Here is a 24,546-nt window from a genome sequence, read left to right as displayed (position 1 = left end):
AATCTGTAAAGGTACCACAATTGTTTTCTGGGTGTAATCATCGATACTTCAGAATGGTAATGTAATATGACAGTTTCCATCAAAGCATAGTTTCATCACATGACATGACCGGATCACATGATGCCTATGTTATGGACCAGATTGTAAAAAGAAAAGGAATAATAGTGGCACCTTAGAGACTAACAAATTTATTTGAGCATAAGCTTTCGTGAGCTACAGCTCACTTCATCGGATGCATTCAATGGAAAATAGAGTGGGGAGATTTATATACATAGAAAACATGAAACAATGGGTGTTACCATACACACTGTAACGAGAGTGATCACTTAAGGTGAGCTATTACCAGGAGGAGAGCGGGGGTGGGGGATAGGAGGAAAACCTTTTATGGTGATAATCAAGGTGGGCCATTTCCAGCAGTTAACAAGAACATCTGAGGAACAGTGGGGGTGAGGGGGTGGGGGGGAGAAATATCATGGGGAAATAGTTTTACTTTGTGTAATGACCCATCCACTCCCAGTCTCTATTCAAGCCTAAATTAATTGTATCCAGTTTGCAAATTAATTCCAATTCAGCAGTCTCTCATTGGAGTCTGTTTTTGAAGTTTTTTTATTGAAGAATAGCCACTCTCAGGTCTGTAATCGAGTGACCGGAGAGATTGAAGTGTTCTCCGACTGGTTTTTGAATGTTATAATTCTTGACGTCTGATTTGTGTCCATTTATTCTTTTACGTAGAGACTGTCCAGTTTGACCAATGTACATGGCAGAGGGGCATTGCTGGCACATGATGGCATATATCACATTGGTAGATGCGCAGGTGAACGAGCCTCTGATAGTGTGGCTGATGTGATTAGGCCCTATTATGGTGTCCCCTGAATAGATATGTGGACAGAGTTGGCAACGGGCTTTGTTGCAAGGATAGGTTCCTGGGTTAGTGGTTCTGTTGTGTGGTGCGTGGTTGCTGGTGAGTATTTGCTTCAGGTTTGAAGGCTATCTGTAAGCAAGGACTGGCCAGTCTCCCAAGTTCTGTGAGAGTGATGGGTCATCCTTCAGGATAGGTTGTAGATCCTTGATGATGTGTTGGAGAGGTTTTAGTTTGTTAGTCTCTAAGGTGCCACAAGTACTCCTTTTCTTTTTGAGAATATAGACTAACACGGCTGCTACTCTGAAACCTACAGTATGGAAAGACCTCCTTGCAAGATTATATTATGATATAAGCTTTCATTAAGTGATCAGAATACTGAGCTATGTCCTATGCTGTTTTGCATAAGAATAGGGGCTGACTGTAAAATACTGTATGACACATTCATCTACTAACTGGTACTAATTATCAGATTATAAAATTTACAGGAGGGCAATTATAAGATTTACCACTAGGACACCTATATTCTTACAGATCATTAAAGAATCTGAAGATTAACCCATATTTCATATAGATATCTGTATTTCTTCTTCTTCTAGCCTTAGTTCCATCTACATGGGATCAACTCTTTGAGTTTTTCTTCTCCATTCCCATCTGTACTGAAACGGTTCCTTGGAAATTCTGCAGCTAATCAAATCCTTTTCTATGACATCCATCCATCTAGTTTTGGGTCACCCAACCTTTCCTTTACCCTCTACTTCTCAGCTGAACACCCTGTTTCCTAAATACTCTTTCAACCTTCTTTTCACATGCCCGAACATCTAACCCTGGATTCCCTGATCTTTTCTATAATTGATACCATCTTCACACTTACCCTAATTCATTTGTTCCAAACATGGTCCATTCTTGCAAAACATCAATTTTTAACTTTTTCCTTTCTGCTGTATTCAAGATCTGCTCCTGTGTCTTCCTCAGTAACCAGCAGTCAGAGCTATAGGCATGCACATTTGTAACTATCATCTTGTAGATCTTACTTTTCAATTTGAAAGGCATTTTCCTATCACAGATCAGTCTGCTCACTTCTCTCCATTTAGTCCACGCCTTTCCTGTTCTGCATATAAGTTAGATATCTGTATGTACAGCGTATAATTGCAAAACAACATTAAGTAGCATAGATGGCAATTAATTGCCAAATACTAATGTAACCATTTACAGAGTCCTATCTTGCAAGGTGCTGGGTGCCCTCAGTTCCACAAATCAATGAGTGTTAAGAGGCTCAGCACCTTACAGAACTGGGCCCAAAATTATTAGAGATGGGTAAATGTTTCTTTAAAGAGCTAGAGCTTGATTCTCTGTTCTGGCAGAACTATGCCTAATGTAGAAATGCAGGGAGAAGAGTGCTCTAACCTATCTTTCCGCTGCCTCTATTCTGAGATTCTTCAACTGACATAGAACAGCCTTAGGACAAAGCCAGAAGGTGCTCTGATGTGCACTCAGCTTCCTATGACCCTTAGGGGCCATTCTGGTAGCTGGGACTAACTAGAATATAGAACCCCCATCCCATGGCCACGAATATTAATTGAAAGTGGCTACTGTGTGACCAATAGTACCCCAGTTCTGCCATGAGCTCTGTACAGATGAACTCCTTCACCCATGCCTGAAGGGAACAACTTCCAGGATTAGGGCCTTAGTGATCACAACTTACAGTCTGAGGTCCACAGCATTTTAATTTTAATAAGGTTTTTTTATTGAACTGTTACCAGGCTGGGTGAGAGTTCTGTTAATCCCAAAGACCTGTGACTCTCCTTTTGTTTGCTAGTAATAAATTAATCTCTTCAGTTTGCCTTGTTATTAAATCAAATCGAGCAGATAAAAGTATATATATGTTGTGTCAGGATAGCAGTTGAAGCTTTACACTGTAAAACAGATTTTTCAAGTCTAAAAAGCAGTAGTAGGGGGTGAGGTAAAGCAAAGGATCCAGCTTCCAATATACAGGAGCAGATATAGCAAAAAGAAATGAAAAGATAAAGCTCTGTTGCATTTATATAAACTTGTAAATGTTGCTATTTAAAAACATATATTACTTTTGTTCATCAGATCTTATTTCTTGCAAGCAGCAAAAAAGCAACAACAAGCTCGACAGAAGATTTTCTTTTTTAAAAGCTCTATTCATTTGATAAGAGTCTCTTTGTACTTTTTCCTGAAGATTGATTGCCCTAGGCAACGGTCTGCATGTGTATTTAGATTCAGGGCCTTGTGACTGGAAATCAGCCACTGATTATCTATATAATTGGTGCTCCAGCCAGGTAATTGAATGCCTGCAGAATAAGGATGTGTTAAAGTAACCCTGTATCTCTGACGCAGACTTTTTGACTATGCTGTGATGCTGGCAGACTAGGTGCCAGCTCATTCCAAGGACCCTAGGCCTCACTGAACACTGACAAATACATAGGTGAGGCAGACTGGTTTCCTGCTATGTGTTAGCATCGTTAAAATAGATGTTAAGTTGATAACTGTCTTTCGACTTGATGAACTGATTCCAGGATGGTGCATATATTGATCTCATAATCTCTGTAACCCATTGTATAAAGTTATATTGATTGCACTGTAAATCTCTGTAATTGTGTAACTCACCAAACAGGAAAGAAGCATGAGTGTAAAGGACTGGTCCTGCACACAAGAACACCCACTGAAACCACATGAGCCATTGCAAAACATCGAAGGACAAAGACTTTGTTTATTGCTCCCGCACACATCCATGAAGAAGGGACATGCACGTGAACTCATCCCATAAGCTTGAACACTGGGGGAACAGAATATAAATCAGGGGTGGGTAAACTTTTTGGACCGAGGACCACATCTGGGTGGGGAAATTGCATGCAGGGCCAGGGCACGTGGTTAGGGTGCGGGAGGGAGTGCGGGGTGTGGGAGGGGGTGAGGTGTGCAAGAAAGGGCTCACTGCAAGGGATTGGGACAGAGGAGCGGTGCGGGGTGTATGAGGGGGCTCAGGGAAGGGGGTTGGGGTGCAGGAGGGGTGCAGAGTGCAGGAGAGGGCTCAGGGCAGGGGTGCAGGAGGGGTGCGGACTGCGGGAGGGAGCTGAGGGCAGGGGGTTAGGGTGCAGGAGGGGTGCGAGGTGCAGACAGGAGGCTTACGGCAGGGAGTTGGGGGGCAGGGTGCAGGAGGGGTTCGGGCTCAGGTCCAGCGCCACTTACCTAAAGTGACTCTGGGGTGGCAGCAGTGTGTACTGGGGCCAGAGCAGGCTCCCTGCCTGCCCTGGCCCCACGCCTTGCTACTCCAGGAAATGGCTGGCACCACATCCCTGCAGGGCCCCTGGGGGAGGGGGGGCATAGAGCTCCTCGTGCTGCCCTTGCTGCACCGCTAGGTACCTCCCCTGAAGCTCCCATTGGCCGCGGTTCCCCGTTCCCGGCCAATGGGAGCTGCGGGAGGCAGTGCCTGGAGGGAAGGGCAACGCATAGAGCCCTCTGCTCTCCCCCTTCCCCCCCCCCGGGCACAGGGATGTGGTACTGGCCACTTCTGAGAGCGGCATGGAGCCTGCGGCACCACGGAGAGCAATCCCGTGAGCCGTAGTTTGCCCACTCCTGATAAAAATACTTGAGACGAAGGACCTGTATTGCTATGCTGCTTGGAATTTGGAGAGGGCAATACTTCTAAGCATAAACAAGGGATCCCCAAGCTGCTTAGATTGGTTTAGCCCTAAAGGGCATATAGAACTTGCATATATAGCAACTATTACCACTTTTTGGAACCGAAGACTGTAAACTCATTTGTATATGTTTACCTGCTTTAACTTTGTACATAACACTAATTTTTTTCTGAGTATTATAGGATTGGCTACAAGCATCTTTAGTTTGAGATCTGAGATCTGATTTGAGATTTACAATTGACCTAGGGTAGGTAACTGGTCCTTTGGGATTGGCCGTAACCTGAATATTGTTGTGATTTTTGGTGTAAAGAGCCATCTGTCATGGAAGCAAGCTTGCCTAGGTGGCTGTTGTAATGCCTGATGAGCTCACGCTTGATACTTGATTGGTGAAATCTAAGTATAGAACACACAGCCAGATTGGGGTTTGTGGCCTGTTTATTAACAGTCTGCCCTGAGGCTGTCACTCATGGTCATGAGCCACTCAAGACAGTTTGACTTGTGGATCTGGAAATGAAATCACTAATGTATAAAATTAGTGTACATAGGGGTTTTTTTCATTTGGCATCTTAGTTGCCAATATAAATTTTGCAGATTAACATTTTCAAGAATTACGAAGTTATTAATTTTAAAATGGAAAAAAACAAGCATTTTTCCAGTGGGAAAACATTGAATCCTAAGGAATCTTTACTGCCCCTGATACCAGGGCCTGCATCACTCAGGGCTGGATCCTGCAAGTCTTTATGCATGCTTAATTTTATACATGAGTAATACCATTGACTTTACTGAGACTACTTACATGCATAAAGGTTTGCAGGATTGTGTATCTGAACTCTAACTTCTTATATTTAATTTTTGAAAGTGTCCTTTTATCATTATATATTTTTGTTAATATCAGTGGACAGTGAAGTCTTCTGTTGCTAAGTAAACAATTGAAAGCATCTTCCCCAGGGATTGGGAAGCCTAGTCAAGTGGCTAAAGCATATGACTGTGGTTCAGAGTATCTGGGATCTTATTCTTTCCCTGCAGGATAGTTACTCATGTTGAAGTCAAGGTGGGTGGGACCTTTGTTCTATTTCTTCAACACAGATTTACTGTGCAAAGTTGAGCAAGTCTTCAGATCAAAGTGTTACAAAATCAGAGGCCACTTTTGCTCTCAGGCTATATCTACACCACCCCGGTAAGTCGACCTAAGTAATGCAATTTCAGCTACATGAATAATATAGCTGGAGTCGACATAGCTTAGGTAGACTTATTGCGGTGTCTACGGTGCGCTGGGTTGATGGGAGACACTCTCCCTTCGACTTACCTTATTCTTCTCATTCGGGGTGGAGTACCGGAGTTGACCAGAAAGCAATCTGCGGTCGATTTGGCGGGTCCTAGACCCTCTAAATCGACCCCCCGGTGCATCAGTTGCTGGAGCATTGATCCGGTGGTTGTATAGACGTAGCCTCAGTTTTTGGGTGCCCACATCCAGACAGCTGAGGCTTCATTATCAGAAGTGCTGAAGACTCACTGCCTTCTGCAAGTCAGGCCTTTAGTGTCTAAGTTGAGAACCCCAAAAAATTATGACCTGAAATCTCAGGCTCCGCTTTTGAAAATTCTGCTGCAGATCTTGTTTTACTTCAGTTTTTCTTTTCGGTAAAATGTGAGCCACACAAGTATATTGTGAAGCTTAATTGATTAAGATTTGCACATTGCTTTTGAACAACTCAGAAGGGACACTCCAGAAGTACAAAGTTTTATTTTTCTCAAGGGTAGAATTATTATGATGGATCAAGTGTTTGCCTAATATTGTAAAAGGTAGAGTGTTCAGAGCCTGTTATAGTAATTAATACCTTAGTTCCACTAATGCACTTTCTTCCACTAACTTTTACTCCATTTTTAAGCAAAATATATATAAGTGATGTTGGAATCAATTAGTCTGTCAGGTGCTTTCAAGTTATTTTTGATGCACTGCACTGCTAGAGTAACCTAACAGGAAGTGAAGAATATCTTCATTTAACCAAAACTGCAGGTTGAAATGAAGGCTTTCAGAATGTTGCTACTCTTATTTGAATTTGCTAAGGATACAACTAACGCTCTGATTCTTCAGAAAAACACCATGATCTTTAATAACTAGTCGTCAGGACCTTATTTTTATTTCTTCCCTGAAAGACACCAGCACAAGAATGCTGATCAGATCAGTTAAGCTTTTGGCCAGAAGCTTTCCCATATGACTGCTATCTGGGCAATGTTCCACAGCTGTGAAATCACTTTGGTAGTTCAGAGGTGGATTGATATAACATTAATTTAGTTTGTAATGCTGTTTGAAATTCAACTTTGCTGTATTTGAATCTTTTCAATAATACCTAGCATTTAATATAGAACTTTACAAAGTTTGAGGTGCCTCTGATAAAAATTAAGGATAAATATTTTCTAATTATAAATTCATATCCTTAAAACTGCAGGGGAGAGGAGAGATCTCACTACTCAAAGCATCCATCAGCCACACTAAATGTCCAAAATAAGTTGTATTCTGCCTAAATCTCTAATCAAACGCTGAAACCTACACATAAGAGCTGTGACAAATACAGTTATCATGCAATACTGCACATTATTGTGTTGGACTAATGTGGTAGGCAGGACTACATTACTCCTGCCTCAGCACAACTGGATTAGATGATCTCTCAAGGTCCCTTCCATCCCTACATTTCTATTATAGTAATTTGGAACTTCAGGGTAGCAGCAGGGATAGAACTCAGATCTTCCTTCACAGAGAACCTGTTTCTATTTTAATCAATGATAAAGCTCTCCTTGACTTTAATGGGAGCTGGATCAGGTCCCAAAAGCCCAGGCTTTTACTACTTAAAATAATCCTCTTTTAACTATTTGCAGTAAAGAGCGCTGGAGCAAGTCCCTCATCCTACAAATACGTGTGTGCGTATGGTTAAACATGTAAGTGTTTGGAGGCTCAGGAATGAATAATGTATTTAATTTTCACAATTAGAAGTTATATTTTTAATACAGCAAAATAGAAATTTCATGGAGAACATTACATTTTATGAAAATGCGTTAATATCCACTTTTAATCAAACAGTAATTTTTTTTAAACAGGCATCTATAAATGTTTCAGCACAGATTAAGATGATGAACCAGTCAAACTCTCTACTGCATTACACTACTTTATACCATGTAATACAACAAAAAGGAGATGCAGGCCTAAAGACTCTCAATTTGCTTTTAAACATCTGATGAAGTGAGCTGTAGCTCACGAAAGCTTGTGCTCAAATACATTTGTTAGTCTCTAAGGTGCCCCAAGTACTCCTTTTCTTTTTGCGAACACAGACTAACACGGCTGCTACTCTGAAACCTTTTAAACATTGCTATTTTAGTTTGAACAATTCCCAGAATTGCGCAAAACACACATTTAATTTAAAAAAAAAATCAAACACACATGCTGGCATTTCTACTCCAGCAAAGCCAAATGTTTTATTTTGCAGCAGCACATTGTATAGATGTAACTTTCTCTTTTCTCCATTTAACTTCTGGTCCCCTGCTTCTTTGTCTCTTCCCCACCGTTTACTCTCTGTAGGTTGCTGTAAGAAAAGGAGGACTTGTGGCACCTTAGAGACAAATTTATTAGAGCATAAGCTTTCGTGAGCTACAGCTCACTTCATCGGATGCATTTGCTATACTTTGCCTAACAGCGTCCTCTGCTTTGGCCAGCTTCTTCCCAGCTTTATTACTTATGGCGCTGTAGTGTTTAAGAGCCCTAGTAATGGACATGGACCCCATTGTGTAGGCCCCGTACAAACATATAACAAAAGCACAGTCCCTGCCCCAGACTATACAATTAAGTTTGAGAGAGCAGACAACATCTGGATGCATCCAGCTGGGGGAGTACATGGAAACAATGACAGGTTTCAGAGTAGCAGCCGTGTTAGTCTGTATTCGCAAAAAGAAAAGGAGGACTTGTGGCACCTTAGAGACTAACAAATTTATTTGAGCAGAAGCTTTCGTGAGCTACAGCTCACTTCATCGGATGCATTTGGTGGAAAAGTGAGCTATAGCTCACGAAAGCTTCTGCTCTAATAAATTTGTTAGTCTCTAAGGTGCCCCACGTCCTCCTTTTCTTCATGGAAACAATGAGACCGTTTCGGTCAGCGTGATGAGCAGCGGTTCCAGCACCGCAGCTGCTTGCTTCTTGTTGAGGGTTTTGTAGGCATCACCCCCAAAGGAGGTTTTAAAGCAAGAGGAGTTGATTTTTCAAGTTTCAGAGTAGCAGCCGTGTTAGTCTGTATTCGCAAAAAGAAAAGGAGTACGTGTGGCACCTTAGAGACTAACAAATTTATTAGAGCATAAGCTTTCGTGAGCTACAGCTCACTTTTCCACCAAATGCATCCGATGAAGTGAGCTGTAGCTCACGAAAGCTTATGCTCTAATAAATTTGTTAGTCTCTAAGGTGCCACAAGTCCTCCTTTTCTTTTTGATTTTTCAAGACGTTGAAAGGGGCCGTGAGAGGCAGCGCAAAGGTACCGGCTTGAACGTGTTCCTCAGCAACCCCTGTCCCCCCCCCTCCCTCCTCCGCGGCAGCTTTTCCCTCCCGCTCCCGCCACCTTCTTCGGGACCAACTTTCCCGCCCCCCCCCTTCTTCAGGCCCCGCCCCCCCTTCTTCAGGCCCCGCCCCTCGCTCTCTGTGGCTGCTCCCCCGTCATTTCCTGGGGGCGGGGCGGACCGCCGGGAGAACCTGCCTCGGCGAGCACAGCGGCTCTTTGATGGCGGTTGTCGGGCGGCCGCGGCCCCGCCGGCTCGGGGGGCTGGGCCGCACCTAAGGAGGCGCCGCGTCTCTGCGCCATGGGGAGGCGGAGCAGCGGCGGGCGGCTGCACTGAGGCGGCGGCACCGAGCGGCGCTTTGGAGGGGAAACCCCACTCCGGGACCTGCAAGGCCGGGGGGATGTTACGGTGGATTCGCCAGCAGCTGGTAGGTGCCGGGCCGGCCGGAGCCAGAGGGGCCGAGCAGCGCCAGGCCTCGCCCGGGGCAGCGGCGGGGGCGGCCACCTTTTGCCCTCACCTCAGAGCCGCCCCTGAGGGCGGAACTTCCCCGCCTCGCCCCCCCCCACACACGCTTGCCCCGTGTGCCGCGACCCCCGCCGGGGCGGCTCGCCAGCGGGGAGCCTCACCTCAGGGTCCCGCCATCCCGAGTTCCGTCTGAAACGCGCCCAGCCCGAGCCCTTCCGCCCCGAGCCGGGCCGCGCTGAACCCAGGCGTACCCTCGCTCGCCGCGGGAGGACTTGAGGCAGGGCTGAAGTCGTCCGGGACTCACTCGCTCCTCCACCTGTCTCACAGCGGAGGAAGTCAGAGGCGGGCTCCTCCTCCCCCCAGGGCGGGCGTGGTGCAATCTGACGGCGGTTCAGGAAACGAGCCAGTCTTTGCTCCTGAATGGGGGATGTGTATAAAAGAGCGCTCAGAGGAGCGAAATGTGGCAGGGCGGCTGAAATCGGGGTGGATTTTTGTTTTGTCTTGAATAAGAGATGTTCCTGCAGCTGCTATCTTTTTTGGGGGGGAGCGGGGATGCTCCCACTCTTGAGAGAAGAATGACAAAAAGAAAAGGAGGACCCGTGGCACCTTAGAGACTAACAAATCTATTAGAGCATAAGCTTCCGTGAGCTACAGCTCACTTAGTGTCCTTTTCAAAAAAGAAAAGGAGTAGCCGTGGCACCTTAGAGACTAACAAATCTATTAGAGCATAAGCTTCCGTGAGCTACAGCTCACTTAGTGTCCTTTTCAAAAAAAAAAAAAAAGAAAAGGAGGACCTGTGGCACCTTAGAGACTAACAAATTTATTTGAGCAGAAGTTTTCGTGAGCAACAAAGCTCATGCTCAAATAAATTTGTTGGTCTCTAAGGCGCCACAAGTCCTCCTTTTCTTTTTGCGGATACTGACTATCAGGGCTGCTGCTCTGAAAAATGTCATTTTCAGTGGCTGGACAAATTCTGGGACTCTCCTTTCCTAGCACAAAACCTTTTGAGTCTTCTCTTTTCAATCCTTGCCTGTCCCAGTTCTCAATACATCGGCTCTTAGAAGCTGAGATAACTGAATGAATAAGATTTAAATCTGATTGGTAACATAACATAAAACAAAATCTTCCATCTTAAGTCGGACTCTCTTGATTAAAAACTGCCTTATGACAGACTAGTGTAGGGAGACTCCTTCAAATGAGCAAGAGTTGGTATGCCTGTTGCACAGTACTCTGACAGGAACACAAGGCAACTGTACAGTAACACACGTTATCTCTGCCAGTTCAGAAATAAACATAAATTGATGTTTGCTGTCTCCCTTTAAATCATTTGTCAATAAAATAAAAGTCAGCAGCCCTTGAATGCCTTCCAATTCATAATACAAAGTGAAATGCACACTCCCAGTTAAAGAAATGTTTTTGGAGTGTTCCATGGATAGATGCTTCTATTATTTTTAAACATTTATTTATTTATTTATTTATTTAACTGCACTTATCTTACGGATGGCATGCTTTATACAACATGTTAGTGTGGCTAGAGCTCTTATTTATTCTAGTTTGTTTAATTGCAAGCTTTCACTTTTTTATGATGTAAAGAAAAACAAAGCCAAGACTGTCTTGTTTGTGGACATCATTTGCTTTTTTTGAACTGGTTGATAGTCATGAAGAGACCTATATTTTAGATTATATCGGATTTAATTATTTGAAGCGTAGAGCTGCCAGTGACAATATGATTGCCAGTTTTGACTGTTTTTATTGCTTTGGTGTGATGCTGAAGTTTTATGTCCCTGGAAATAAATTGTTTTCTCAGTTCTGGCTATACACTTTTGTTTTATTGCATCCACACACAAAAGGTTTGCTAGTCTGTTTGTGTCATCAAGAATGAAGACTTTGATATAGTGCAGTTATCTTTCATGTTTACTGTGAAGATGGGATTACTGTAGAGCCTGCCTGTAAATAGGTTGGTTGTGTTTTTTTTTTTTAAATGTCTAGTCTCTTTCACACTAAGTGTACCTTGAAATAGTATAATCGGTTCTGGATATTAATATATAAGACATGGTTTTCTTTGTTCAAGTGCAATGTAATACTGAGCAGTTCTTCAAAGGTTTTTAGTCTTGGAGTAGAAAGGTAAATTATGTGTCATAGTCTGCATGCTCAAGATGATCCAGTAGATTTAAGGTAACTGCTTAAAGTGTGGCTAAAAGTGACTTTATATGCAAAAATTGTAGCGCTATCCTAGATTTTTAATTACTTAACCTGCTGTTTATTTTTAAAGTTAGACATTAGGTTGTCTGAGCCCACAGCTCAGCCACTGCAGGTATTGAACTTCACGTTGCAAGCTGACAATGGCAATTTTCTTAAGAAGATCCTTAATTTAATATTTAAAATACTGTAACTAAAAAAAATCACATAAATTAAAGGTATTTTTTCAGATTATCTGAAGATGAAGCTGTGATTTCTCATTTCTGTAAAAATAATAAATGGCCCATAAGGTTCATTTTATTTGTAGTTTTTGTCAATGTTACTATGTCACTGTAAAACTTTATTCTAAAAAGTACAAACATCTATACCACAAAATTCAGCTAAACAGGTATGTTTTAAAGAATGGTCTGAGGAAAAGAAGGGATGGCTTGCTAAAGTTGCTTTAACAGTGGAGGAAATCAGGAAGCAAGGGGAAATCAGGAAAAGAGGAATCGTGATGCAAGGGGAAAAGGATTGGGTTGAAAAAGAGTGCTAAGAAAGCAAACCTGAATGATGGGAAGGATGAGTCATGTTCTTTTTCTTTTGTTTTTAACCTCCTCACGAGAAGTTTAATAGTTCCGCTGTTTCACAACTCCTTACGTTGAAATTCAGTATATGCAAACTGCCAGTCTGTGTTCTCTCACAGCTCCCTCCCTCACTGGTGCCCATACATACATATTGATCTAACTTTTTAATGTTAATAAAAGTTCAGCAAACAGTTGTATTAGAAGAGAACATAGTAGTGCTGAATAGCTGGGGTGAAATAGTGAGAAGGTACTAGGGAAAGAGGTGAGCTGCAAGAAAAATAGGTTTGATTGTGCCATGGATGGCACAGAGGTTCAAGGAGAACTGGGGTTATTGTGGGGAGGTAGAGGCAGAATCTAATTTGATGTGGGTAGGAGGAAATATACTTTGTTTTGGATATCTGCTGGACATGTGTTGGGTGTGGCAATGGGTCTTGAAACAAAGTATGCCTGTAGATGGGAAGTTTGGAACCTTGAGTGTCTGAGTGAGCCTGATTTCAGTGAGTGGGAGTACTGAAATAACTATGAAAGAAGAGTATGGAAAATAACAGGGAAGCAGCGTGGGAATGGGTATCAGTGGGCAGGGCAGATATCCTGCTAAGGCTGCATCTATTGAGATTTTATGTGAATATAAAACTAACAATTTTTGTTTTACTGACAGTGCAGTACTGCCTATTGTTACTGGTTAAATATGCAGAAATAGGATCATCGTAGTACCTGAACACCTATGTGCACAAGGAAAACAGCAGGAAGACTGGTTTGCTCTGAGATGTAGGAGGGATGGTATGGGAAATGGGTTACTGATAGAACCTGATTCTTAGCTGAAGAATTAGATAGTAAATTCCTCAGAGTGGTGACCTTGCCTCGTTTTTGTCTGTGAAGATCTATGCAAACCTCCAGTTTTGTACAGTTAAGTCATTGGCCTAGATCTCTCTTGTGTTGGGAGGGCTCTGGAGCCCTCATGACTGGGAAGGCCATAAATAGAAATTAGCTTCTCAGGAGGACTGGATTTGAAGAGACTGAAAATGTACGGTGTGTTTAAAAAAAAAAGCGTATAAAAGAAGCAGGAGAAGCAACAACTATAAAAAATGAACAGAGTACAATGTATAATGAACTTAATAGCATTCATCACCATGAAGAGAGTAATTGTTCTACTCTGTCCCTCTGTTTTTTCAAGGGGTGTGTGTGTGTGTAGTTTTTCATTATGGTGTATGAACATGTATGTTACTATTCTAATGCACATGAACAACAAGCATGAGAGGGTATAAACAGATCTATTTTGCAGAAGAGGAGAGAACAATCCCATTTGAAAATACTTTTGTTGTCTAGATGTAATCTAAAACTATTGTTTTAAAATATAATCAAGCTAATGTTAGTATATTGCTATACAGTATTTCTCCCAAGCCTATAAACACTTTACAGAATTGCAAAACTATATCTGCATTAATATTTATACATTGTTTTGAATGTTTTCCAAGTAACTAGTCCTATAATATAGCTGTGTTCTTAGAGATATTATTGATGAACACAGAGCAAGATAACGTTGGTAAGACTAGAGGTCAGTGTTCAGTGTACACACATGAATCTGTAATACCAATCACTAAGTTCTGTTTTGTTAGGTACTGTACTAAATTTCTGCATATTACATTAATAACTCTCTGCATTGTTAGCCTAATTAGTAAAACTTTAAAAAAATGCAGCATCTTCAGTTGTTTTCATTTACATAATGCCAACATGCAACAAGTCATGAAGTAGATTTCTAACTAGGTTGTGCTACTAGCTGCCAGTTAATGTATATATTGAGTGTGTGAGAGAGGAGGTGGATGTGGGACCAGCACAATCAATAGTGATAGGAATGGGGTATGGAGGGTGGAATGTGCTTTTCTATCTTGGAAGCAGCAGCAAAGATGCTGGTGCCCTCACTATATCTAATCTTTAGATTACACACAGAGAGTCGGTGGGTGGATTTGTTGAGGATTGGTTAATTTCATAGGTGCAACCAACTCTGCAGAAAAATGCAGCCAGGTTGGTAAAGAGCAGTTAATAGAACGCTGCATTAACATAGAATGAAAAGTGTCACTTTGCTTTTGAACAGTAATGATGGCACTTTAAGACAATACATTTTTAAATTCTACATACTTCATTTGAAATGCTAGTGTTCTGGAGTGAAATGTGTCAAATTTGAAAGCAGTTTAGTTATAGATAATTTATAATATATTAAACAAAGCGTTGTAGTTCAAATCTTGCATATCTTTGAGTATTTAGAGGTGAAAAATCAGACAAGTAGCCTGTCAGAAATTACTCTGATTTTGATGTAACTGGCTAAAAGATTTTTTAAGAGTATGTGAATAATTTGTGTATTTCCCATTGGGTTATTCAGTAGATGCTATGAGCCTGCCACTATTTCCTTTCTGGCAGGCTCTAGAGTTGCCTATTCTTTGGTTTATATGCGATTGACCACTCTGTTGCATCTAAGTGAAGCATAAATATAAGTTTGTCATGTAGGATACTTGTTTCTCTTTTATCCAAAAGTGAATAGAAGATCTACCCAAGCATATAGGCCCAGTATGCAGAGTCAGGTTCCTAACAGATGTATATTAATTATGTTCCAAGACCAGGTCTACATTGTAAATGTACATCGTTATAACTGTGTTGCTCAGGGGCATGAAAAATCCACACGCCTGAGTGATGCAGTTATACCAACCTACCCCCACTGTTGATAGCCCTAAGTCGACAGGAGGGCTTCTCCTATCAACATAGCTACTGCCTCTCACAGAGATAGATTAACTACGCTGATGGGGAGAAGCTTTCCCATCTACATAGTAGCATCTTCACTGAAGTGCTATGGTGTAGATCTGCCCTAAGATGCTCTTAATCATGATTTTGAACTAAAAACATGGTTGAGAGAGGATGTCCTAGGACAGGAGTGGGCAAACTATGGCCCGCGGGCCACATCCGGCCCACCAATTGATTTAATCCGGCCCTCAAACTCTCGCTGGGAAGCGGGGTCTGGGGCTTGCCCCGGTCCTGTGCCCCAGTCGGGAGCAGGGTCAGCAGCCGCTCTGCGCAGCTACCAGAAGGAGCGACATGGCCCCTCTCTGGCTCCTACGTTTGCACGCTGCACCCTCCCCAGGCACCATCCCAGCAGTTCCCATTGGCTGCAGTTCCCAGCCAATGGGAGCTGCAGGGGTGGTGCCGGCAGACGGGGCAGCGCATAGAGCCGCCTGGCCACGCCTCCGTACAGGACCCAGAGTGGGGGATATGATGCTACTTCCGGGAGCTGCTTGAGGTAAGCACCGCCGGGAGCCTGCACCCCTGACCACCTCCTGCACCCCAACTCCCTGCCCCAGCCCTGATCCCTCTCCCGCCCTCCAAACCCCTCAATCCCAACCCAGAGCACCTTCCTTCACCCCAAACCCCCATCCCCAGTCCCACCCCAAAGCCTGGAGCCCCAGCCCAGAGCCCCCTCCTGCACCCTGAATTCCTCATTTCTGGCCCCACCCCAGAACCCACACCCCCAGCCAGAGCCCTCACCCGCCTCTTCACCCCAACCCCAATTTAGTGAGCATTTATGGCCTGCCATACAATTTCCATTCCCAGATGTGTCCCTCGGGCCAAAAAGTTTTCCCACCCCTGCCATAGGACATAGCCAAGGATATAGCCATCATGTTGCCAATTTGGAGTTAACTGTCTAGTTTTGAAAAGAAAACCCTGTTTTAAAAAACAAACAAAAACCTTCCAAAAAAGCAACCAGGAATATTATTTTCCATGATATTTCTTCTTTGTGGTATGCCTGAGATTAACTGGTGCATATCAGGCATTTATAAGGCATGGGATGTCTTATTCAATAATCGTTATATTATGCTTGTCTCTATACAGCGAAGTACTACTGTAGTTTGCCTGATCCAGTCTGGATGAACAATCTGTCATGAAGCTGTGGCTTTGAATATAAAGTTGTAGAAATGTTAATACATTTATAGCAAGGGTTTCTGTTTTTCAGGGTTTGTTAATTTAGTTTTTCAGGTTTATTTTTCACAATTTTCAGTTTTATATAGAAGTCCAAAAATTAGGGGGCTTGGGGGCTTTGTGTATAGCGTAATGAGTAATCTCTTTTTCTAATGTTCTCTCATGTGCTTTAATGTAGTACTGTTTCAAACAGCGCTATACTGAAGCGCACAAGGTTGGGTTGCCAATTTTCTAATCACACAAAACTGAACACCCTTATGCCGCCCCTGCCCCTTCTCAGAGGTCCTGTGCCCCATGCACTGCATCCCCCCTCCCTCTGCTTGCTTGCTGTCCCTCACTTTCACCAGTCTGCAGCAGGGGGTTGGGATGCGGGAGGGGGTGAGAGCTCCGGCTGGGGGTGTGTGCAAGCTCTGGGAACAAGGAGTTTGGGGTGCAGGAGGGCGCTCCAGGCTGGGGCTGAGGGGTTTGGAGTGCAGGAGGGGATTCAGGGCTGGGGTTGGGGGTGAGGGAGGAGGTGTGGGCTCTGGAATGGGGCAGGGATGCAGCAAGGGTGTGGGCGTAGGGAGGGAGTTTGGGTGCAGGAGGGCAGCTCAGGGCTAGGGCAGGGGGTTGGGGTGTGGGCTCTGGATGCAGGTGACGCTTACCTCAGATGGCTCCTGGTCTGCGGTGCATCAGGGCTCCCTGCCTACCCCGGCTCCACATGCTGCCCACAGGGGCCGCCCCTGCAATTCCCATGGGCCACGGTTCCCAGCCAGTTGGAGCTGCAGACCAGCAATTGGGGCAGGGTCAGCATGTGGAGCCCCTGTGGGCACCCTTGCGCCTAGGAGCTGGACATGCCAGTCGCTTCTGGGAGCCAGGGTTGGCAGGAAGCCTACCTTAGCCCAGCTGCACCACCGACCGGAGTCACCAGGGTCCTTTTTTGACCGGGCATTCCTGTTAAAAATTGGACACCTGGCAAACCTACTAGGGAGCCTGCAGTGCTTACCAGCAGTTTCTACATGGACAAATTAATGCACAACACATCAGTGTGTTGTAGAAATCACACCTCCATAATACACATTGCTGCTCTATATAGAGACAAACCTTTAGATCAGTTGTTTTCAACCTTTTTTCATTTACAGCCCACTAAAAAATTTCAGATGGAGGGGCGGACCCCTTTGGAAATTTTAGACATAGTTTTCCACATAGTGGAACAAAGATTGAAAACCACTGCCTTAGATACAAGTCACCATTTCTGCTGTTTTTCCGGTGTTTGTTAGATAAACACCAATTTAATTTTTGTTAAATCAGGGGTATTTTATCAGTGTTTATTGGTTTTAACCAATAATCAGAAGCCCTATTTATAACTGTGTGTGGCCTGATTTGGCCATAATGCTATTTTGGGCAGTGCTTATGCATGTTTGTTTTGATAAGTCATTGCAATGTGAGCAGCTGAAAAGAATGGCAAACTTGTGATACTTTCATTAAACTGCCCTGCAAGAAGTCCTTTTGAAAAGCCCTGTCAAGTGAGAAAAGCTCTCTGGATCTCTTTGCTAGCTGCTGTTCTGTGGAGTTCTTGAACTTCTCAAGCTATTATATTCTTGCACTATTCAAATGAATTAAAAAAAAAAATCTACCTAGGAGCAGATCCAGGGAAGATGCTGAGAACTACCTGGACTCTAAATTTTCGCAAGCAATAATCCAAGAGTACCAGCATGCTGCAGTTGGCAGAGTATCTTCTTTCTGTGTCCAGCAAACCTGAATATCATCATGGACTGACAATGCATTTGACACTGTGCAAGACATGAATCGAGACAGTACCTGCCCTCGTGAGCTTATCTAGAAAATGGACAAAATTTATGGAGCAATCCTTAGGAATAAGTCAGTGTTTTGTGTGTGTTTTAAAATACAATTTAAAATTAATAATTTTCTTTTAGTACTGCCAAACTTAAATATTGTAATACATTCCATACTCTTGAGAATGGGAGTTGCAGGGTGATTGAAGACTCTTTTCATATTCGTAATTAGACATTCCTAGCAGACCAGTCCAAACTATGAGTCTTATATTTTTCTCCTAGCAGATGGACACAAGAAAGGTAAAACCCCTAAACCTTTGTGACATCGTTACTTGAAAAGGGTGCTGTAATATATGTCTACACTTTATTTCCTGTATCCCTACACTGGGAGGAGATTTTTTTCCCCTACCACCTGTACTATTTAATTATCTAATTTAATTTTAGTAGACTTCTTCATCTAGCATCTCAATTTAGTGATTATTACTTGGTTCTAAATTTTAGTTGCTGCTTAGCAAAGGTTTTCTTAATATATCATTAAATGGGCTTTCATCTAGTACCATACATACAACGAGCAAAGCCTGACTTGCTGGTAGAAGATAGAAGAGGGGGGAGAAAAAAAAAATCTGTGTTGGACTCTATTTAGACTTTTTGAGTAGGGTGGAAGGAGTTATGAGGTAATTCGCATTTTCTGTACAACCATAGCAAGTTGAATAGCATTTGGCCATATTGCCTATTTTGGCACTAAAGGCCTTTCATAATAGTTTCATTTTGTCACTTTAAGTAATTTCACTGCTTTTATTTTTTATACATTGTTCTAGTTTTTCTGTATTGTAGTGTAAGTGCTACATTTTGAACTAAAACATTATTAAGGATTCTTAATTTCTGAAGTCATCAACAAAATGTTTGATTGCTCAGGTTTCAGAGTGGTAGCCATGTTAGTCTGTATTGGCAAAAACAACGAGGAGTCCTTGCGGCACTTTAGAGACTAACAAATTTATTTGGGCATAAGCGGCTTCTTTGCATTGCCTGAGCAATGCAAAAGTGGAAGAATCTTGCCATCCCTGCTTAGCTGAGTAGTCCCCTGGCTCAGCTCCACCGATTCATAGCTGGTATATGATCCCACACAGATTATGGTGTTGTAAGTTCTGGGCTCCTCTAACTTGTGTTGGGACTCAGACAGCATGAGAATCGGGGGCTATAACCAGTGCAAACAGTCTCCCTCGTGGATCTCCGCACAGGAGAGAATCTGGCCTCGTGTCTTTGAATGGGCACATTCCATCACCCAGTGAGTATGTTGTCTTTTAATCATGTTACAAAAGTTGAACTTGCTGAGTATTTTCTCCTTCTGATTTCTCTTTTATTGTCTGTTTTAACTGCTGGCCAGGGTTTTTTTTCAGTACAGAGCATTCCAGAAGCTTGTAGAAATGGTCCTATATTCAACCAGCTGTCCTGCTCCACAGAGAAACATGCCTCATATATGACTTGTATCCCATTTCATAAAACTCTAAATTTTAAATCGACTTGCAGAGCAGTGTGATTTTTGGATGAGATTATTATTAAAGAAGAGTTTCAAAACTGAGATTGGAGATTCTGGATAGGGTTTGGCATTTTAATTATATGCTTTGGGTTTGTTTTTTTTTCACTTGTATCTTGTCTTGTCTTTTGCTCTAGTCATGAGCCTCTTCTAAACATCAATCTCTAATTGTGTCAAACTTTTTTGGTTTTGATTTTTGTGACTTAAATGATGGATACTTAAACCAGTGACTAGTAGACTGTGACCATTGCATAGATTGCATGGCTGTATGCGCAAGACTCCTGCATTCACCCAATCCTATCAACTAGGTGTCCACTCTAAGTTTATATTATAATATTGTTGGCTAAAGTATTCACCAAAAAAGTTACTCTGATAAAAATGAAGAATTTTTTGTATTTTCTGGCCTATGCACAATTTATCAGTAAAAATAAGTTGCAGTAAATGTTTGTTATACTATGTAAATTCGCTTACAAGGGAGGAGCTAGTTTACAGTTTTGTAAAGCATGAATAATTTAAGGTAGTGCCAGTACATGATTTTAAATCAGATTTGCAACTAACTTCCAGAACTTGGAGAAACTTGCTGTTCTGGCAACTGCAGTTTTCAGAAAAGTTTTAAAATTAAAAAACTTATCTTTAATAGATTATTTAAGAGTACACAGCCTGGGGCAGGGGGAAAGCACCCTCTTAATAAGTCAAAATATTTGAACCACAGATCAGTTTTTAGTAGGTTTCTGTTACTATTATAACGTATTTCTACTGATTAATCGTGTAGGGGTAATGCCAGAAGGCCTCAATCTGGATCACGGTTCCAGTATCCTAGGTGAGTACAATCATGTAAAAAGAAAAGGAGTACTTGTGGCACCTTAGAGACTAATAAATTTATTAGAGCATAAGCTTTCATGAGCTACAGCTCACTTCAAGTGAGCTGTAGCTCACTTCAAGTGAGCTGTAGCTCACGAAAGCTTATGCTCAAATAAATTTGTTAGTCTAAGGTGCCACAGGTACTCCTTTTCTTTTTGTGAATACAGACTAACACGGCTGCTACTCTGAATACAATCATGTAGAAACACATAGGCAGCATCAGACGTTTTAGACACTTTATAGTCAAGTTACAGAACAATGTGTTTGTCACAAGGAGCTTAGTCTAAACAGATTACTTGTAGATGAGAGATGCAATATAATAAAAACCAAGTTAATCTGTTAAGCTTATCAGTTTTGTCTTTTGTTTTTGAGGATCTCTTTGGTGAAACATTCTGTTTTTTCTTTTTTGAAAGGAGTCCTAGGGATTAGAGGCTTCATGGAAGAATGATATTTAAGGTGGGATTTGAAGGAGAAGATGGAGACACAATGCACTGGCCTATTTTGCCTGGATGACAGGCTTTAAATAGAAGCTAAATTCTTGAAGGTCCCTGAAAAATGAGTAGTTGAAGTCCCTACACCTAATCATGTGAGGGTAGAACAAAAAATACATTATGCACTTCGAAAGTAAAAATTTATACACTGCCCTAAAAAAAAAAAAATAGAAAACAGAAAAATAATTAAAGTATCACTGTTAAGGTGGGCAGTCCTGAAGTATAATCTTCCTTTAAAATAGCATGCTTTCTTTTGTACTACTGTACCTGGACTCTTGTATTAGTTCTCAGAATGGAAGGTGTGATGTATGAAAAATGCCATGTACCCAACTAGGTGAGTATATGGTGACAAACTAGGGCACTGGAGTTTACTGTTCTATAAAATCACTGGAACATAAAAACAACTATACATATAGTATACTCTAGCATATACAAACAAATACCTACTATACTTGGTCAGTCCATTTTGTTCTAGTGTGCAGGTAGAGTATTTATCCTGTGGTTAGAAAGCCTAGATAGTGTTTTTTGGATGAAGATAAAAGTATATTTAAAGTCCAGGTCTAGCAATGAACCCTTTTCTTTTTTATATGGATTGACACAATGAATCCTAACTGACACTTAGAACAAATATGTTAAGACAAAACTTTGTTTTACTAGGCTGTTATATATTCCTTAAGAATCTTCAAACAGAAGGCCAAGGGAATATCTTTCAAAAATGTGAAAGTATGACCCAAATCATGCAAAACATGTATTAGTTTAATAATTCAATGTTACTGCAGTCTGGATTACAATCTAATTACTAACTACTAACTAAATTATTTTCCTTTGAAATTTGTTGAGCAATAACCATAAGTGCAGTTGCCACTATAATTTGGCCTAAATTTGAAAGCTCTTCATTTCTTGTGACTGTGTCTAGGAATTTTAATCAGGGTAAAATCTTCAGCTCTCCCTTTCTGTGAATGAGGGAAAATCTGAATAGATTTTGGGGGAGAGCAGGAAATACTTTACTTATTTTCAAACTAAACATATTAGTCTAAATTATCTACTAAATTAAGACAAAATATTGGAAATGAGAATTATAAAATGTTTTTTGGTAAGCCATTCATAGGTGTCTGTTTGAATTACCCATAGGGACACATAGTAATAAGCTTGTTGAGTAACATTAGGCTGCATGTTTAGAGGATTTGTCTGGGATGTCATTTAGAAGTGAATAGGGCAAAATTGTTCTTTAGTTGGTGTAGTCAACATTACAAGTAAATACTGTAACAAAGCTCTGTCCTTGCCTCCATGGATTCTGCGTTTCCTGGCAGATTTCGCTAGCCTCAGAGGCTCACCCTCCACGTAACCCTTCTCTCTTTAGAGACAAGGGTCACAGTCTACTGAGCCATTTTCATCATAAGCCAGCAAGGGAGGTATGGGGAAGTTATCCTTCTTTGCACAGTCTCTGTTGTCTCAAAGTCTCAGGGATTAATAGGGGGCAAAAGGTGTGGGGGGAGCCCAGGTCCACCCTCTACTCCAGGCTCCAGCCCAGGGACCCTAATAGCATCAACTGTGGTAGCTGTCCTTTTAGAAACAGGACATGTACAATTCCCTGGGCTACTTCCCCCACAGCAGCTCTCACTTCCTCAAGCTCCACTTCACCCTTACCTCAGGGCCTTCTTCCTTGTGCCTGATATGGTGTGTACTACTCAGTCTCTCCAACAGCACAACTTCCTCCCACAGCTCCTGACATGCACACCCACCTGACTAACTGGGAGGCTTTTAACTAGTTTCAGCCGGCCCCTGATTGGCTTCAGGTGTCCCAATCAACCTAGTGTTTTCCCTGCCTTCTGGAAAGTCCTTAATTGGCCCCAGGTATCTTAATTGACCTGGAGCTGCTGCCATTTCACTTATCCTGGTACCAGGGATTTATTTAGCCTGGAGCTAATATATCTCCCACTACTTTTCTATAACTATCTGGCCTTGCCCTGTCACACTTTACTTTCTGCTGTGCGCACCAGTACCATCACCCAATCCCCTGGTTGGAACTGTTGAAGCTTCACTTGGTGGTTATAATGGGTTTGTTGGGTCTCCTGTGGTCTCTCCAAGTGTTCCCGTACAATGGGCGTAACTCAGGCTATCAGATCTCTCATCTGCAGTACATGCTTAACTATGTTCCTTCTGGGATTTGGCTCCTCTTCCCAGGCTTCTCTGGCTATATCCAATATGCCCCGAGGCTGGCGCCCATATAGTAGTTTGAATGGAGAGAAACCCGTGGGGACTTGCGGAACCTCCCAGATGGTGAACATGAGGTAAGGTAATAGGGTATCCCAATCTTTCCCATCCCGGCTCACCAGTTTCCTGATCATGACCTTGAGGGTCCTATTGAACCTTTCCATAAGGCCATCTGTTTGCAAGTGGTATACAGAGGTCAGTAGGGCTTGTACATGGAGCAATGAACAGAGATCTTTCATCAACTTGACTGATCAAGGGACACCTTTCATGTCCAAGATCTCCTTGAGTAGCCCAACCCAGGCAAAGATCTGTACTAGCTCCTTAGCTATTGTCTTGGAAGCTGTGTTGTGTAGGGGAACAGCTTCCGGGTACCGGGTTGCATAGTCCAGTACAACAAGCACATGTTGGTGGCCCCGAGCTGTCTTCTCTACGGGCCCTACCAGATCCATGGCTATCAGTTCGAAAGGAATCTCTATTATTGGAAGAGGTATCAAGAGGTGCAGTATTGCCGGATATCTTCATGTACTCCTGGCCAGAAGAACCTCCGCAGGATCCGTGCCTGGGTTTTCTCTACCCATAGGTGTCCTCCAAACAGGTGACTGTGGGTGAGACTCAATATGGCTTTTTGATGTTTTCGTGGCACCAGACGTTGTTGTATCTCTTGCTCCTGCATTTGCACTACGTGGTACAGGAGATCTTTCTTCACTATAAAGTAAGGTCTGGGACCCCGGACCTTCCCATCTACGGGTATCCGATCGATCTTGGCAACCTCTTTCCTGGCGTTATCATATCTGGGGTCCTGCACCTGGTCCTGCCCAAAAGTCTCTCTCCCAGGACTAACCTGCCCAAGCTCCCAGGAGCCAGCTTCTGCTTCTTCCAACAGCTCGCCACCATCATGGCTGGGGGCAGCCTCTGGCTCACCTTCCGTGGTGCAAGTTTCTCTGTTGGTTGCTCACGTCCATCTGCCTACTAGGTAGGTCTTCTGGTCCTGGGTCAGGATCCAGGTTCCCAAGGCCTTCCTCTCTTTTTTTGTCTTCTGGGTCTTTCGGGGGGCTGAGAACAGATCCTGAGAAATCTCAGTGAACATCGGGGGTTGACGTTCCCCCGGTGACAAGTCGCTGTCCTCAGGGTCCCCACCTCCCTCCAGCCTCTCTGGGGGGAGTAAATTATCAAACCCTGGATAGTCCCTCCCAATGACTGCAGGATATGGGAGTTTCGGAACTACGCCCACGGTCACCTCAATGGGGTTTCCCTGAAACTCTGTCTCCACTGGGATGGTGGGGTAATGGCTCACGGCCCCATGCATGCATGTCACTGCTATGAGTTTGGCTTGTAACAGCTGACTACTTTTTACCAGCTTACCCAATATGAGGGTGATAGCACTCCCAGAGTCCACAAGCGCTGTAGTCTCTGCTCCATTT

The 24,546-nt window shown here is 42.8% G+C and overlaps 1 protein-coding gene across 3 annotated transcripts in view; it reads left to right on the top strand.

Annotated features, from left to right (window-relative positions):
- Nucleotides 1–9,194: 9,194 nt before the first annotated feature.
- Nucleotides 9,195–24,546, top strand: part of ATP11B (ATPase phospholipid transporting 11B (putative)) — a 114,147-nt gene continuing 98,795 nt past the window's right edge. For all 3 annotated transcript variants that reach the window (XM_038415893.1, XM_038415892.2, XM_038415894.2), the window contains exon 1: nt 9,195–9,484. In XM_038415893.1, coding sequence (XP_038271821.1) covers nt 9,458–9,484 — 27 coding nt within the window. In that variant the 5' untranslated portion in view covers nt 9,195–9,457. The remainder of the gene's footprint in view (nt 9,485–24,546) is intronic.

The sequence above is a fragment of the Dermochelys coriacea genome, chromosome 9 (genome assembly GCF_009764565.3).
Source record: "Dermochelys coriacea isolate rDerCor1 chromosome 9, rDerCor1.pri.v4, whole genome shotgun sequence".
In the NCBI taxonomy this organism is placed as follows: Eukaryota; Metazoa; Chordata; order Testudines; family Dermochelyidae; genus Dermochelys; species Dermochelys coriacea.
Note: the sequence above shows the minus strand (reverse complement) of the source record. Positions and strands in the feature narration are given on the sequence as shown.